This window comes from Eleutherodactylus coqui, chromosome 3, assembly GCF_035609145.1.
Source record: "Eleutherodactylus coqui strain aEleCoq1 chromosome 3, aEleCoq1.hap1, whole genome shotgun sequence".
NCBI lineage: Eukaryota > Metazoa > Chordata > Amphibia > Anura > Eleutherodactylidae > Eleutherodactylus > Eleutherodactylus coqui.
In genome coordinates, this window is record NC_089839.1 from 221,484,361 (window position 1) to 221,503,260 (window position 18,900).

General features: G+C 44.7%; 1 protein-coding gene across 1 annotated transcript in view; it reads left to right on the forward strand.

Moving 5' to 3' along the window:
• The window catches only part of LOC136621450 (contactin-4-like), a 107,770-nt gene that overhangs the window by 37,678 nt on the left and 51,192 nt on the right, over positions 1 to 18,900 (forward strand). Inside the window, exons 3-4 of the mRNA XM_066596950.1 lie at positions 16,804 to 16,930; positions 17,999 to 18,174. Coding sequence (XP_066453047.1) covers positions 16,804 to 16,930; positions 17,999 to 18,174 — 303 coding nt within the window. The remainder of the gene's footprint in view (positions 1 to 16,803; positions 16,931 to 17,998; positions 18,175 to 18,900) is intronic.

The following is an 18,900-nucleotide window of genomic DNA, read 5'->3' on the forward strand; positions in this document are numbered from 1 at the left end:
CAGTATTATAGTAGTTATATTCTTGTACATAGGGGGTAGTATTATAGTAGTTATATCCTTGCACATAGGGGGCAGTATTATAGTAGTTATATTCTTGTACATAGGAGGCAGTATTATAGTAGTTATATTCTTGTACATAGGGGGCAGTATTATAGTAGTTATACTCTTGGACATAGGGGCAGTATTATAGTAGTTATATTCTTGTACATAGGGGGCAGTATTATAGTAGTTATATTCTTGTACATAGGGACAGTATTATAGTAGTTATATTCTTGTACATAGCGGGCAGTATTATAGTAGTTATATTCTTGTACAAAGGGGGACAGTATTATAGTAGTTATATTCTTGTGCATAGGGGGTAGTATTATAGTAGTTGTATTCTTGTACATAGGAGCAGTATTATAGTAATTATATTCTTGTACATAGCGGGCAGTATTATAGTAGTTATATTCTTGTACATAGGGGGGCAGTATTATAGTAGTTATATTCTTGTACATATTGGGCAGTTTTATATTAGCTTTATTCTTGTACATAGGGGGCAGTATTATAGTAGGTATATTTTTGCATATAATCATGATAGTGTTGAATTACATGTTGATATAACAGATGTTCTGATTTGTGCAAGGAAAAATTTGAAGCACTTGGATTGAGGTGAAGGGGAGGAGATAAAGATTAGATATTAGAAAACACTTTTTGACAGTGAGGGTGATCAATGAGTGGAACAGGTTAACACGGGAGGTGGTGAGATGTCATTCAATTGAAATCTTCAAACAGAGGCTTGACAGACATCTATCTGGGATGATTTAGTGAATACTGCACTTAGCAGGGGGTTGGACCCAATGACCCTGGAGGTCTCTTCTAATTCTTCTATTTTATGATTACATTGTGTTGTATGCTGTAGTTACATCTGGTCCTGCAGTCCAGTCACAATTCTACTGCTGTACACTTAGCCTACATGGCCTCAGTGTGGCCTCTTGCTTTTGCATTGTGGTAGAGCGGATATGGTATTGTTAAATTCCAAATAGCAGCAAGCACAATTTAAATGCAGCTCTGGATGTAACTGGAGTACAAGCTACATATGTGTGTAAAACCCATTCCTATGATGCAGTGTTGTCGGCTTGTGTATTATACAGGCCTCGCTATACAGTACTGCGGTATTAGGGGTGTAAATATGAGCAGTGCTGATGGAGATCACAAGGCAGCCATAGAATCGTGAGTGCATCTTTCGATGTGAATGAAGTATAACCTATTTATCATATACAAGATTTGATTGGAAATCAGTGCTGAGAGTGGGAATCCAGGGCATTCTGGTACTTGTACACCCGCGTAGCGTGCAGTACATGACTAATAAATTCATTATGATTCTTTAACCCCCTTTAAATAGTATTTTCCTATTTGAGATATTTTACAGGGAAATGAGGATGAAAACTATACATTTATAAGACACGTGCAATATTTAAGATATGTTACGGCAGAATCCTTCAGGGCTTAATTAATCGCCGTCCCTGACTATCGCACCGCACGGAGCGAGCCCTTTGTTTATCTCACTGGAGTTAATGGGGTTTGATGAATAATTCCCTTTTATGTGTATATTACATGGGTGAGGTAAGAGACCTGCATGTAACCCGTGTACAAGTTCCCCCATCTGCTACTACAAAGCAAATTGTCGGATTGTTCGTCGGTAATTTGCTGGCAGACGGCGCTGGTGCCCTCTATTTCAGAAAACGTTGTTATCCTGTCTGTCACATATTATCTACTGGCGACAGCCGGCTACAATTACAGAACTTGTCCACTCGCTTCATTCTATTTCATCCAGTTAGTGAATTAGATTTTATAAATCAGGTTTATTATTTGTTGCTGTTTTTTCTCTTGACTGCTGAAAAGTTACATTTTAACTTCGATGCCATTTAAAGGGACAGCGCCTTTCCATCAGATTGTAAATATCAGCATGTCCACATAAAGTTACTCAGATTTTTTTTCTGTCTCTGTAACTTTAGGTCCTCAGTTTGTCCTCTTCTCAGATTGATGCAAATGCTTTAAAGCTGGATGACACCTTTATAGTCTGGGTACTGTTCTAACTAAAACGGGCAAAGCAGAATTGCGAGAAATAAATATTAATGTACAGCGCCATAGTAATTATCTATAAGTCACCCAGATATACAGGACCATCCAGGTGCAGTGAAGCTAATTGTTTACTTCTCTGGTGGTCTCAGACAGTGTACCTGGTGATCTAGGGTAATGATAGGGTAAATACCGATATCCCAAGTGGTTTGTGCAGCTAAATGAGTTAATTCCAGGAGCTATGGTTGTATTCAACGATGGAGCAGTACCTGGTGGTCTTAGGTGGTGAAGGGGTTATTGTAAGGATCTTTGGTAGTCTATAGCAGTCTAATGCTTACAATCCATAGTGGTCTTAAGCAGTGAAGTGGTTAGTGTCAGTAAACCATGTGATCTAGAGTAATAATAGGGTTAATGTCAATATTCCAGGTGATCAAGGGAAGTAAAGGTGCAATTTCAATGTCCATGGTAGTCTTGGGTAGTGTAGGGGTTATTGTCAGAATCAATGTTTTCTATTGCAGTTTAATGGTTAATATTAAGATTCCTGGTGGTCTAGGGCAGTGATTGGAGTTCATATCAGTACACCTGGTGATTTAGTGTAATAGTAGGGTTAAGTTGGTAGTCCAGGTGGTCTTGGGCTGTAAAGAGTTTAATGTCACTATGCATGGTGGTATTGGGTTCTGAAGGGGTTATTGTAGTGATTCCTGGTGGTTTATAGCAGTCTAATGCTTGATCTTAAGATTCTTGAAGGTCCAAGGCAGTGAAGGGGTTAATATCAGTGTATTTAGTGATCTAGGTTAATGATAGGGTTAATATCAATTTTCTAGATGGTCTAAGTAAGTAAAAGTGTTAATTATGGTAGCCATGGTGGTCTTGGGCAGTGAATGGTTTAATGTCAGTATGTCTGGTGGTCTTGGGGGGTGAAGGGTATTGTAACAATTCAAATTTTCTATGGCACTCTAATTGTTGATATTAAGCTTCTTGGTGGTCTTGGGCAATGTTTGGGGTTAATATCAGTATACCTAGTAATCTAGGGTAATGATAGGGTTACTGTTAGTATTTCATGTGGTCTGGAACAGTAAGCAGGTTAATTCCAACATCCATGACGCTCTTGGGCAGTGAAGGATTTAAGCCTGTTTCACACGGGCAACAAATTGTGCGATTTTCTCACAGTGCAACAGTGCGACAAATTGCATGTATGTGAAGCCCAGCTTTCCTATGGATTCCTTCATATTAGCGATGTTGTGTAGCATGCGACATTGCGAGACAAAAAAAAATTGCGGGTTGCTAGTTATGCCTGCGACTTGCAATGTTTTGTAGCCCATGTTTCCCTATGGAGCCTTTCTGCCTGTTGCATAGCATTGCATGAAAACACAGTTTTCTTGCGGTGCGATACAACTTTTGCAGTAGGAAATCCTATTGTATAAGCCCTAAAATAAGCTGCAGCTGCATAAAAAAAATCACATACATCACCTGAGAGGCGCTGCCTAGCTCTGGCATACATCTCCTGGAGCTCCCCAACACTTGCTTGAAGTCCTCTGGCACTGCTTCCTGGTCAGGATTTTGAAAAACCCTGCCTCCAGGAAGCGCTTCCTTTGATTGGCTGAGCGCAGCGGCTCATCCAATCAGAGCCAGTGCTCCATGAACCAATAACAGCCATTCAATGAATGTCTGTTCAGTGAATGGCTGTGATTGGACAGCATGTCTTAGGTGATGTATGTGGGGGGGGGGGGGTTTCTGCGGCTAAGGCTTATTTTCGGGGTAGGGCTTATATTTCTGGCCCGCGTCCAATGAAAATCCCAACAAAAGAGCAAAGAGAGGGTTAATATCAGTACACTTGGTAATCTAGGGCAATGATAGGGTATTGCACAAACCGATAATGAAAAAAATGCAGTATTTTGAAAATTTGCAATGACTAAGGCTGGCTGATAAATCGCCCGCGGACCTCACATGACACGCTTTCCATAGCAGAACTATGGAAAGCGCAGCCCGACGTCCACGAGCGGAGAATTGCTATGATTCCGCCTCGGCCATGGACAGGGGGCCTTAGAGCCATGATTATATGGCTTGAAACATGTTAGCGTTTCTGTTTTATCCTCTGCTTGCCGCTGCATTATCTTTTAGAAGATCCTATAAAAGCTACATTTTATTTATGGGAGTGTTGGAAGTCTTGCTTTTCCTGTGGCCTGTTCACATCAATATTTCAGGTGGTCTAGAGAAGTAAAGGGGTTAATTCTGGTAGCTATTGTGGTTTAGAGCAGCAATGGGTTTAACAGTATGTTTGGTGATTTGGGGTAATTATAGGATTAAAGTTAATATTCCAGGTGGCCTGGGGCAGAAAATGGATGATTTCCATTATTCATAGTGTTCTTGGGCAGTGAAGGGTTTAATGTTAGTAAGTCTGGTGATCTTGGGCAGTGAAGGGGTTATTTTAAAATGGCAGTCTAATGGATGATATTAAAATTCCTGGTGGTATAGAGCAGTGATTAGGGTTAATATCAGTATACCTGGTGATGAAGGGTGATGATAGGGTTAAAGTGTTCTTGGGCAGTGAAAGATTTGCGGCGTCAAAAAATTGCGACCATGTGAAGAATGATTTTGGGGTGCGTAAAAAAATTGCGCTAGAAAAAAGACCATTTTCGGTCTTGCCCTATCTTTTGCTGAGATACACAGGAAGCTCCAATAGACTTCTATGGAGGTGGGAAAAAAAGGTAAGGGGAGGGAGTTTAGCTTTGTCCAACACTGGAATAAGTAGACAGCTGGCTCTATTGAAGCATTAGCAGTCATTCCAAGGATTTCTGCCGACTGTGGGATTTCTGCGCTGCAGCGTTGTTGTTTTTTTGCTGATACGCCGCAGCCGCCCCTGTGAATGAATGAGAAAACGCTAAGATCGGGACTTGATGGTTGCTATTCTTCATTAATGCAATTTTTAGTCGCGATCGGCCGAGCGTAAAAACTCATACAGTCAAAGTGAAAGAGGCCTTAAGGTCATGAATGGGCGTTCATTAGAAGGCTTGTTCACTCAGTCATTGCCCTGAGTAAACAGGACAGGGATTAGCCTGCAAATAAGCAAGCGCTCATGCTAGCAATAGGGATTAAAGGGAATGAAGAATGAACAATTGTTCATCCACCAATACAGTGTGGTTGGCCTATGTGAAGAAGAGTAAAACGAGCACAAATCTTGGCTCTTGTAAAAGCACCTTTAGTAGAGGTTGTTAATTTTGCAATACTAGATAACTCCTTTAAAATTATTATGTTGTGTGATCTCCTGATGTCATCATGGGTGTGGTCTGCTGTCATTGAGCATGATGTCATTGTGGGTGTTGTTGGAACGTTCTTGGCTGGTATCTAACACATTACTCTACACCTCTTGCGGGTCTGCTGTAATTAAGCTCCACCTCTAGCTAACTTCTACTGCCTACATGACTTCAGCCATATGAGGTAGAAAAGTGTCACTGTTCCTTTAAGACCATCTTCATTTCCTTCACATTTGTCCTGGGGTGATGGATCTAACATGGAAACACGCGGTTATAGATGAGAATATAAACCGAGAAAATCAACACAGAGAAATATTATTAAGACCATCAATCAGCAAACGAGATTAAATCCAATGAAATATTTATCATCCTCTAGCCCTTTAAATAGTATGCAAATTGATCGGGCAGGTGTCTGAATAATTGATAACTATGATAAATATTCTAAACAGCTGATTAAAGTCACAGCTTAGGAAAAGATGAGGAGTATACGGTATATACTGGTGGGATACAGGCTCATTCTTAGCACCGCTGGTACATGTGCTATAGGGGCAGTCTATGTGGCTTCTAAGGACTCCCCTAGGGATGACCATGCTCCCCTTCCTCATGGGCGGGGTGATGGCTCCTACAGATGCCTCCGCATTGCATATTTTGTATTTCAGCCGCACTTCAGTAGCGGTGAGCGATTCCAGCGACCTCATTGGTTGTTGGGTACACCCCCCCCCCCCCTTTGGAGATGTGCACGAGTGGGCGGCCCGTTAAATGAGCAGGGTCCCGTGAACTAGTACTCGTGCACATCTCCAAAGTGGGGTGTGTGCCCAACAACCAATGAGGTCGCTGGAATCGTTCAGCACTACTTCGCTACTAAAGTGCGGCTGAAATACAATATATGCCTCCGCATTAGCAAGCAGAGGAAATGGGGTACAGGCCTGGAGATCGCAGCATCCTGGGGGTGTGAAAAGGGGGACTAGTAGCACCAGGACATGGCTGTATTTTCTGTCCCCCTTTGACTACAGCCAATTCCAAATTTGGAAATAATTTTGTAAAACAGAATGCTTTCACGCAGGACAGAATATTCTGCAATGGCATTGCAGAATATGCTGTCCCAGAATTCCAAACGAAATCCGCACAACTGCATTTCAGCGCATTTTACTGTACTTTCTGTGCATCCGGGACCCTTTACATCGGACACACCCACACCATCAATGAAAAGACTATGCAGCCTAATTAGTCCCCGGTGTTAGCAATTTTTCCGCGAAATTCAGTTCATTCTACAATTTCGCAGGGGTCTGGTACGCATTTGGCATCCCCCATAGACTCCTATGCGGCCATAGGTGCACAAATGTGGACACAAATAGAGCATATTGTGGGGTAAGCGAAGGTGTAACTGCATTAATTGCAAGCAATGGGTTCTGTTCTCATAAATAAAAGTGAGCAAATGGCTTATCTGAAGCTACCCTCACTTAAATGGACAAGAAAATTGTGTGTGTATGCATTTATCGGAGCTAAAAGTTTGAAAAGTTATACAATATATTATATATAGCCCAAAACGGCGTCATTTAAAAAAATCCAAAAAAATGCGGCATCACGAAGTACCAAATTAGGCCACATCCTTAAGGGGTTAATGAATATGCCCCTCCCCCACCTGCCGTATGGGGTCCATACAACATTCCAGCCGGTGGATACAAACAAGAATGTTTCTTCTCTCTGATAATCCTGACGTGTCGCTTCCTGTGTCCATCATGTATCACTTCTTCATGCTATTAATTGCACATCCTTGCGTCGCCCTCGGATCGTCGCAGTCCGTCTCGTCCCGCCCCTCGCTGCGTTCCGGAATCCAATCGGTAATAATCATCTTGACATAAATTTTAATCAAGAAATTGCTTGTTCAGCCGAATGCAAGGACGACTCCATTTTAGGGTATTTTATACTTTGTGACCTAGAAATATCTGAAGATGGGAATTAATAAGATACTCGACCATTAGCCGAGTGAAGAACGCAGAGGACCGAAGGATTATGGGAAGAGTCTTCAAGGGTCACGAAGGTTTGGAGTAGAACATATGAATTACTGATTTAATAGCTGCGCTTCCAGTGATTGCCAGAGTTTACATCTGATGATTATTAATGCCGGCCGCATAGAACTGACCGTCGCCACTCGTAAATGGCAGCACAACATTTGCCCTTTAGGATGGAAAACGCACTTAACGGTTAATAAGTGACGTTCTGTTCCGAGCAAAATCAGGGGAAGGAAGACAAGACTATCAAAATGTTGATTAATGAAACGTCTCTCTGAATTTGGTGCCAGATTTCAAGAGTTCACATTTAAAGGGCACGTCCATTTCTGTGCGGCGAACGCAATGTTAAGACATTCTGTACAATGAATGGCCCCCATCTAGTAGCGCGTTGGACTCCTATGACCTTCAGAACCACAGCGATTCATCGTGGCATAGATTTCACTAGGTGATGAAATTGTATCGGCCCCTGCGGACAGGAAACTTCTTGTAGTTGCTGAGGATTAGATGGAGGTGCTGACATGTTCTGACCAGCTGACAGGAAGGGGTCATCGATTCATGCTGCTTGTGCCAAATTCTGACCTCCCATCAGCACGGGGCAACAGAAATCTGGATCCATCTGACCAGGTGATGTTTTTCCGCTGCTCAGTGATGCAGTTTTTGCGCTCTTTTTCCTGCTGGAGTTTCTTCTTACTGCTTCTCTTAGAGACAATGGCGCTGGAACTAGTCATCTGCCGTTATAGCCCATCTGTGCTAATGAATGGCGAGATGTGTGCTCGTACACATTAGTTTTAGCACCAGCATTGTATTCAGCTGTTCTTGACTGTGCAGCACCGGCTGGTCAGAATGATTCCGGACATCCTCCTCTGACCCCTTTCGGTAACAAATTGTTACCGTCCACAGGATCCCCTTTTGCAGAATATTTTTCCTCAATCATGCCTTTCTTGGTGTACTCTACACTCTCTTACACGAGAAAATCCTACGCGGTTGGCAGTGACATCCTGTCTAGTACCGATGACCAGGCCTTGTTGGAAGTCGCTCAATTCCTGACATCCTCCTCTGACCTCTTTCATTAACAAGTTGCTTCCATCCACAGAATCCCCTTTTGCGGGATTTTTTTCCTCTATCACACCATTCTCAGTATATTCTCAACTTTAGACTTCATTTACACGAGCGCATAAACGGCGACACATTTTTTTCACCCGACCGATATACACGACCATCTGAGGCATTGGTTTTCCTTGCATCTGTTCACATGGGCGAATATACGTTGAGTAAAAATGTCGTACCGTGAAAAATGGAACATGCACGACCAAAATACGCGCCAACGCATATACGCTGGACAAAAAGATAGTTCTGGAACTGGGAACAAAGCTTACAGGTGCCTCTATGTAGGCATTGGAAGGCATCCCGAGGATTTTTGCAGAGCGGGGGTTTTCCGGGGTGCAACGTATTTATTTGCTAAAAGTCACGCTCACAGTCGCCTGAATGGATGAGAAAACTCTGGCCGTGATTGCAGAAAATCGTCGATTCATGCCAACAAACGACGTGGACGATCTCTGCCCACCCACCAAATCAAACAAAATTGGTCTGGTGGCTTACTTATCACCATTGCTTTTTTATCTCACACACTTCCATGTAATTTTGCGCTAATCGCTGGTAGAATGCGATGGTACATTTGTTGCTGTCATATGACTGCTTGGCCCTGACGCTTTTTAAAGTGCACTGTCTATGTATTTACGAGGCGCCAGTAATACATTCTGATATACTGCGCCATTCTTCGCTGTTCTGTTCCAACCAATGAGTTCACCACAAAATTGAACAGGAGATCGTTTTCAGAAATGGTTGCTCGTTACTGATCGGTGAACCCAAAAATAATTGATCGTCGCCAACAATCCTGTGATAATCCGCCATGCCCTGCAATAATTGTTGCATATATTGCTGCATATATTATCTGTGCTGGTCCTTGGCATCCTCTCGTTGCACCAACGGCGCTTCTGTCCATCGCGGTTGACGCCAGACGTGGTACAGGTGCAGTTTTATACAGAGCGCGTTGTTCCTTTTCATGTTGTTAGAGCAAATTAGTTTGTAATTAGATTTATATAGCAGATAATCTCATTTACATATCCAATTAATTCCTTCTCTTCTAATTTGCTGAGGTTGAATTTATATTAGCGCTTAAAAAAAGATAGAAATTATGAAGAGACTAAAATTTCCGGAATCTGCTTTATTTTCGGAATCCTCATTAATTTACATTGGAGGCTTATCGGATTCTATCAGGTCACTCATTTAGCTCTTTTGGAATCCTAGTTGAACTTTAAATGAGACGTTAAACTCTGCTACATCTGTGTGTTTGCCGCACCCCTACACAGTGGATGATAGCGCCCCCTTTCCAGTGAAGGGTTGACTTCTTGAATCCATGTACAGTAGTTACAGTTCCATTTTCCTGGTCCTGTTCATGGTCTTTCCACATCAAAACAACACGTCCCAACGGTGATGGGTAGAGGTAACGCAACCTCTGGGGTGCAATTACATTCTGTGCATGCCCCAGAGAGGTGGGGGAGTTGCATCCTACACAGGTGACACTTCTCATAAATGTTGCATCAGTCTCCAGGTTACATTCTTATACCAGAACATTACATACAAAATACAGTATAATGTAAAAGATCATGTAATAAAGCAGTGTCACCAGATCATACAGTGTAGCAAATCATACAATTTAACATGTGACCAAACAATATCATATAGCACAGAGTCACCCGATCATACAATGTAGAGGATCATTCATATATAACTGACACATCAGATCATACAAAGTAGTAACGTGAGAAAATTGTACAATGTAGCAGTGTCACTGGATGATATAATGCAGATCATACAATGTAGCGGATCATTCAATATAACTGACACACCAGATCATATAAAGCAGATCATACAATGCAAGAGATCATACAATTCATTTGTGTAACCAGATATTATAATACAGCAGATCATATAACACAGATGATCATACAATGTAGCCGTGTCATGTGACCAGACAATATCCTATAGCAGAGGCACCAGATCATACAATGTAGCCGTGTCACCAGGTCATACAGTGTAACATATCACTTAGTCTAGCAAATCATACAGTTTTACATGTGACCAGACAATATCCTATAGCAGAGGCACCAGATCATACAATGTAGTAGCATCACAAAATCATAGAATGTAGCAGTGTCACCAGATCACATAATGCAGTAGATCATACAATTTAGTAGTGTCACTAAATGGCATAACGTAGTAGTGTTAACAGATCATGTAATGTAATAGACTGTACAATATGTACAATACAGTATTGTCCACAAATCATATAATGTAGCAAATCATATAATTTAACGGGGCTGCTAGGACACTAAAGGATTAAGCCAATCGGGAGCTTGGGGTTCCTGTTGTCAAACCCCTAGCTTCCGGTGGCATCAAGATACAATAATACCCGTGTAGGCTGTAGGGCAGTGGGGACACTGCAAACAAACTGCGAGGACAGCGCTGTGTGATGGTCTGGCTGGCATGGAGGGTTGGTTTCAGTGTTGGGGTTAATTCTGAAACCACCCGTAAGCGTAACTCTCCATCCCAGCATTAACTAAATCCTCACGCTGCTAGGACCTTAAAGGCTTGAGCCAATTGGGAGCGAGGGGTGTGACGGGCATTCCTGCTGTCAAACCCCTAGCTTCCGGTGGCCTCAAGATACAATAATACCATTTAACAGTGTGACCATATCAGATAACATAAATCATATGCCATGCAATGTAGCAGGGTATCACCACAAAATACAACGTAACAATTCAGACAGTACAATCTTGCAACGTCACCAGATTACACAATGTACGAGATCATACAGTATAGTACAGTGTCACCAGATCATATAATGCAGCACATGATGCAATGTAGCAGATCATGCAGTGTCACCAGATTATGCAATGTAGCAGTGTCACCAGATCATATAATACAGCAGATCATACAGTGTCACCAGATCATATAATACAGCAGATCATACAGTGTCACCAGATCATACAGTGTCACCAGATCATACAGTGTCACCAGATTATGCAATGTAGCAGTGTCACCAGATCATATAATACAGCAGATCATAATACAGCAGATCATACAGTGTCACCAGATTATGCAATGTAGCAGTGTCACCAGATCATATAATACAGCAGATCATACAATGTAGCAGTGTCACTAGATCATATAATACAGCAGATCATACAATGTAGCAGATCATATAATACAGCAGATCATACAATGTAGCAGATCATATAATACAGCAGATCATACAATGTAGCAGATGCTATCTGAATTCCATGTGTATTCCACCCCCTCCCCCCTATGGTTCTGGGCCCTGCAGCTGTCTGCACCTCTGCTTCTGTCAGTGACTTGAAATACTGTTCATCCTGAGCATTCCAACTCATATAAGACTTTATTAAAGACTGCGGGTAGAGGAGTAGGTGACAGCATGCACACAGTAATGAACTCAAGGGGTCAAAGTATCCCAGAAGCAGCTGGGCAGACCAGTGAACGGCTTCTGGGGGATAACCTGCCTATTACTTCCAAGTCATGTTTTATTCTATGGGCCCTTTAATAGCTGTTATACTTGTCAGCCGTGTTCTTGTACCATCAGGAATATTCATTCCTGGGGCATAGCTATAATGGGTGCAGAAAGTGTCATCACACCTGGGCCCCCGGAGCCTTAGGGGGCTCATAGGGTGTCTCTCCCCCCATATAAGGAGATTAGTGCTATAAGTGAGGCATTATAGTTGGGGGGCCCTTTTACAGATTTTGCACCGGGTCCCAGCAGCTACAGGCTACACCTCCCATCGTACTGCATTGTAACACAACCCTCTCTGGGTACCATTGTATCTAGCGCTGCACACACCATGCCCTATAGGATGCGATGACGTTATCTGAAGATGGGGCCCCCCCATTAACCTATCGAGTGGATGCAGCTATAGCGGGGAGCTCTGCGGCGCTCGGCTCCTTCTGTATTCATTTATTCAGCAGGACTGATACTTCAGGCCGCCTTGTTAGTAAGATGCTTTTGCATATTTATTGAGAGTTTGGCCCCATCCAGCAATCCTCTGCAGCTGCCTTGGCCTCCTCAAGATAAAGGTCAGGCCAGAGGAAACGCTTCGCCTCGTACGGTGCTGATAACAGCACCAAATACGGAAACCACTTACTGAAAATCCACTTTGGCGCGAGCGTCCTGCCCGCCGCTATATTCTGTAACTATTTACCTGAAACGCTTTCATCTATTACTTATTCATGGAGACTGGAGTGTAAATGGCACCCTGGAGTGCGCCCGCCTGACCCCTCATACCCAGCAGTAATCAAACAGACAAATTATACTCGCTTTATTGCCCTTCTAAAGAAAACTACCTCATAGAAGAGCGGGCTGTCGCATTAAAGGAATATGCACCTATAAGATCTGTGCTCGTATCCTGTCACCCAGAAGTAGTGGCTGCAGGATCCCGTCGCGTCATGGCGGCCATTCTTGTTAAACGTAACCAGTATATGGTGGAAAGCTGGAAACGGGAGATGAATTACGGAAGTGCAAACACACAGATGACAGCAGGAAATTGAATCGGTGTCTATGACGGGGGTGACATAAAGCCACTGCAAATGGGATTTATTAGCATGACATATTTTGGTCCTACAGATGTGATAATTTGGGGGGGGGATTTCATCTACACTTTTCAAAAGCCATAACTTTTTTATTTTTCCATCTACATGGCCATATGAGGGCTGTTTTTTGCTTGTTTTTTATCCAGCTGAAAAAAGCATTGTTCATCACCAATATGCTTGAGGATGGTTGGGAGAAGTTGCTCCTGGATGGTTAAGAGAAGCTGCTCCTGGACAGTTAGGAGAAGTTGCTCCTGGACGGTTAGAAGAAGTTGCTCCTGGATGGTTGAGAGAAGTTGCTCCCAGACAGTTGGGAGAAGTTGCTGCTGGACGGTTAGGAGAAGTTACTCTTGGACAGTTGGGAGAAGCCGCTCCTGGAAGGTTGAGAGAAGTTGCTCCTGGACGGTTGGGAAAAGTTGCTCCCGGATGGTTGGGAGAAGTTGCTCCCGGACGGTTGGGAGAAGTTGCTCCCGGACGGTTGGGAGAAGTTGCTCCCGGGCGGTTGGGAGAAGTTGCTCCCGGGCGGTTGGGGGAAGTTGCTCCCGGACGGTTGGGAGAAGTTGCTCCCGGACGGTTGGGGGACGTTGCTCCCGGACGGTTGGGAGAAGTTGCTCCCGGACGGTTGGGAGAAGTTGCTCCCGGACGGTTGGGAGAAGTTGCTCCCGGACGGTTGGGAGAAGTTGCTCCCGGACGGTTGGGGGACGTTGCTCCCGGACGGTTGGGGGACGTTGCTCCCGGACGGTTGGGAGAAATTGCTCCCAGGCGGTTGGGAGAAGTTGCACCCGGACGGTTGGGGAAAGTTGCTCCCGGACGGTTGGGAGAAGTTGCTCCCAGACAGTTGGGGGACGTTGCTCCCGGACGGTTGGGAGAAATTGCTCCCAGGCGGTTGGGAGAAGTTGCTCCCGGACGGTTGGGAGAAGTTGCTCCCGGACGGTTGGGGGACGTTGCTCCCGGACGGTTGGGGGACGTTGCTCCCGGACGGTTGGGGGAAGTTGCTCCCGGACGGTTGTGGGAAGTTGCTCCCGGACGGTTGTGGGAAGTTGCTCCCGGACGGTTGGGAGAAGTTGCTCCCGGACGGTTGGGGGAAGTTGCTCCCGGACGGTTGGGGGAAGTTGCTCCCGGACGGTTGGGGGAAGTTGCTCCCGGACGGTTGGGAGAAATTGCTCCCAGGCGGTTGGGAGAAGTTGCACCCGGACGGTTGGGGAAAGTTGCTCCCGGACGGTTGGGAGAAGTTGCTCCCGGACAGTTGGGGGACGTTGCTCCCGGACGGTTGGGAGAAATTGCTCCCAGGCGGTTGGGAGAAGTTGCTCCCGGACGGTTGGGAGAAGTTGCTCCCGGACAGTTGGGGGACGTTGCTCCCGGACGGTTGGGAGAAATTGCTCCCAGGCGGTTGGGAGAAGTTGCTCCCGGACTGTTGGGGGAAGTTGCTCCCGAACGGTTGGGGGAAGTTGCTCCCGGACGGTTGGGGGAAGTTGCTCCCGGACGGTTGGGGGAAGTTGCTCCCGGACGGTTGGGGGAAGTTGCTCCCGGACGGTTGGGGGAAGTTGCTCCCGGACGGTTGGGGGAAGTTGCTCCCGGACGGTTGGGAGAAGTTGCTCCCGGACGGTTGGGAGAAGTTGCTCCTGGAGGAGGTTTAGATGCCATTCTCTATTCATGGCAGTGTTCTTAGGCTGTGAGTGAGCCCACTCCCCTGGATGACAAGAGACCCCACACATGAATGGTTTCAGGATGCTTTGCTGCTGGCATGACACAGGACTCGTGGTAGCGCTCACCTTCTCTTCTCCAAACAATCATTCTTCCGGATGTCCCAAACAGTCTGAAGGGGCTTCATCAGAGAAAATACCTTTCCCCCAGACCTCCGCAGTCCGATCCCTGTACTACCTTCAGAATATCAGTCTGTCTTTGATGGGGGGTTTTTGTTGCCCTCCTTAGGGGCTCACTCACACAATCATATGTGCCCCATGTAAAACACACAGTGTGCAGCAAATATGCACGTACATGTGTATTTTACACATGCGTATGTTAAATCCCCATAACCTATACTGGGTTGTATTACACGCGTAATACACACCAAAATAGGAAATGCAGGGTTTTTTCACATCCGTGAGATGTGAGTGGCCCAATGCAAATCAATGGGCTTTTTGCACCATTAATTACATGCATGAAAAATATGTGCTTAATATGTGAGTGACATACGCCTCTGTGAACAACTGAAACCGGACAGCCTCGAAAAGCCTTCGCCTCACTGGGTGCAGGTGCACTGACACTTTCCTGCTGCCATTCCTGAGAGGGCTCTTGTCATCCAGGGGAGTGGGCTCACTCACAGCCTAAGAACACTGCCATGAATAAAGAATGGCATCTAAACCTCCTCCAAGAGCAACTTCTCCCAACCATCCAGGAGCAACTTCTCCCAACCATCCAGGAGCAACTTCTCCCAACCATCCAGGAGCAACTTCCCCCAACCATCCAGGAGCAACTTCCCCCAACCGTCCAGGAGCAACTTCCCCCAACCGTCCAGGAGCAACTTCCCCCAACCGTCCAGGAGAAACTTCTCCCAACCGTCCAGGAGCAACTTCTCCCAACCGTCCAGGAGCAACTTCTCCCAACCGTCCAGGAGCAACTTCTCCCAACCGTCCGGGAGCAACTTCTGCCAACCGTCTGGGAGCAACTTCTGCCAACCGTCCAGGAGCAACTTTTCCCAACTATCCGGGAGCAACTTCTCTCAACCGTCCGGAAACAATTTGGTGATAAACAATGCTTTTTCCAGCATGATGGAGCACTGTGTCACAAGGCAAAAGTGATAACGAAGTGGCTCAGTGAACAGAACATTAACATTTTGGCTCCAAGGCCAGAAAACTCCTCGGATCTCAGTCCCATTGTGAATCTGTGGTTAATCCTCAAAAAGCAGGCGGACAAACGAAAACGCAAAAATTGTAACTAACTCCAATCACTGATTAGGACGAATGGGCTGTCATCACTCAGGATTTGACCCAGAAGCTGATATCCAGCCTCTCAGAGCAAACCGCAGTAGGACTGAAAAATAATGGTCAACAGTGTAATTTTGGGTTTTCTATAAACTTGATGTATTTCTCAATAAATATGTAAAAACATATGAAATACTTATGATTGTTCTTCAGTAACCATAGAAACATCTGACTGAGGCTACAATCACACAGGGGCGAGGACAATGCCAGGCCGAGTTTCTCGACTATGTGCGATTTTTCACAGCGATGCGAAGAGTTTTTGATTTAAAAAAATCGCATTGCATCACTTCTGTGAAATGGCGATCCTCACGCGTGTGATAGGATCGCGAGTGTTTCCCATTGACTTCAATGGGAAACATCACATTGCACTCGCATGCACATCACACAGCATGGGAACACCATGCAATACGTTTTAACGTCCCATTAAAAACAATGGGGGAGACGTTCCGAGGGAACGCCCAAAGATGAAGCGTGCAGCGATGCTGTGAGAAAAAAATCCCCTGTGCGTGCATCTCTTAAAAAGAATGGGTGTCATGTCTGTGCAAGTCTTATATGCATTGCATCGCACAAAACTCGCGCGAGAATATTGTTCGTGTTAATAAGCCCTAAAAGAGCTAGAAACACTGAACCAGAGAAGTGCGTGAGAACCAAAATTTGCATCAGTCTCAAAATGTTTGGCCACAACTTTATATGTCACCTGTACCATGGTGATCTGGGGTGCAGATAGCGGGGCACTTGGTGATACCCCTGCAACAGGGGGGCACACTGTGCTTTATGGTTTTCTATGTGAGCGTGTACTTGGGAGTTACAGTTGTTTTTGCATTGTCTCCACAGATGAGTTGGCTCTGCAGGGTCCGGTCTTCACTCAAGAGCCGGCAAATCTCGTCTTTCCTTTAGATTCTGAGGACAGGACATTGAGGCTGGTCTGCGAGGCACATGGTCACCCGAAGCCCGCCACGCGGTAGGTGCACGAATACTGTGTGTGACAATAGAACTTCAGGCCAGCGCCACATGGCGACTTTGTACTGATGATTCATTCTTAGGTGCAAGTGGATCATGTGAGGCTACTAGTTCATATTTTGAGTCATGAGACCACCGGGGTCTCCATTCACTTCTCTTGGAGTGCTGGAGTGAGTCATCCATAGCCGCACAGAAATGTGACATCCCGATGTCTCTATGTCACAGATCTACAAAGGACAACTCATTGTATGCCTGTAGATGCTCAACACAAGCAGGCATAGAGTATCAATTCTTCACCATTTCCGGAATCTCTGCTTGCTGTTAGTAAATGGAACATTCTTCTTTCCATCCAGAGGCTAAAAACACCCTGCCTAATACTTCTCACAGCTGATGTTTTGTTACAGTGTTAGACAATCCTCTGTGGACTCCAGACTGTCACGTTTGCTGCACTGATACATTGTAACAACTATTAGGACAGGAGAGATTTGTGCTGCTGATGTGTTCATCTTACAGAAGATTGCCCAGACCGATACTTCTCAGGGTACAGATACTTCTTCTGAGGGTTTGTTACAATGTATTAGGTCTATACAGGTTTTCGATCTCTGGATAGTAAGAAAAATATTTCTATTCACTGATAGCAAGCAGAGATCATAATAGTGAAAGAGGAGTATTGATTGACCTGGATGCCAGAAATCTGACATGCAACAAAACTGCAGCTTTTTGGTAATTTACCCCGCACATACATTGGGCAGGGCCTGGCTTTATGGAGTGAGGCTGGGCGCATCTCATCACATTTACTATGATCGCCACCAGAAACTGGCATAGTTTATAGCAAGAAAGCGTGTGCTGGTCCTCCTCTGGCACACGGATGTGTCACCTGATGTCATGTATTATGAGGCTTACACTTCTCCATACATTGGCTGCTCATCGCCGGGCACTGCCTGTATGTACACCGGAGCGTGAACCGCTGATCTAAGGGAATAAGCCCCCAAGTATTTTATGGCGCATGTTGCACACGTCTCTGCTGTGTATCGGCATCTGATGTTTGTATCGGCCCCTCTCTTTGTAGGTGGAGAGTGAACGGGACGCTTCTGGATGAGGCGCAGGATTACCGCTACCGCGTGCTGGACAGAAGTTTAATCATCAGTAACCCGGATCGGGTGCGGGATGTCGGCACCTTCCAGTGTGACGCTACCAACTCTCTGGGGACCATCCTCAGCCGGGAGGCTTTCCTGCAGTTTGCTTGTGAGTCCTAAAACTAAATCCTGGTGGCATGTATATTATATGTGACATGTGTAATATGTGTCCTGGCACACATATATGTGACACATGTATGAGTGTCTTGACACATGTATAATATGTCCGGACACGTGTATAACATAACACGTGTATAATGTGTCCCCGCATTTGTATACTATATAACACATGTACAATGTGTCCTGACACCTGTATAATACGTAACACATGTATAGTACTGACATGTATATAATATGCCAAATGTGTATGTGTCCTGACATGTGTACAGTATAGCATGAGACACGTGCATACTGTATGTCCTGACATTTTTACGTGACTGATGGATAATATATGTCATGACAAGTGTATATGTCTTGTGACACGTGTATCATATTTGACACATATATAATGTGTTCTGAGATGTGTGTGTCCTAACATGTGTATGTGACATTTATATAATATGTCACATATGTATGTATCCTCACATGTGTACAGTATATGTGACACGTGTATAGTGTATCTCCTGATGTGTGACATGTATGATAGGTGTTCTGACGCTTGTATAATATGACACAAGTATTTTATTTCCTGACATGCATATGTCACATGCATGTATCGTGATATTTGACATGTTAGAAAATACAGTATACACATGTGACACGTATAATATGTGTCCTGACACTTGTATAATATGTGACACATGTAAATGCATCCTGAGATGTGACATGTTTATAA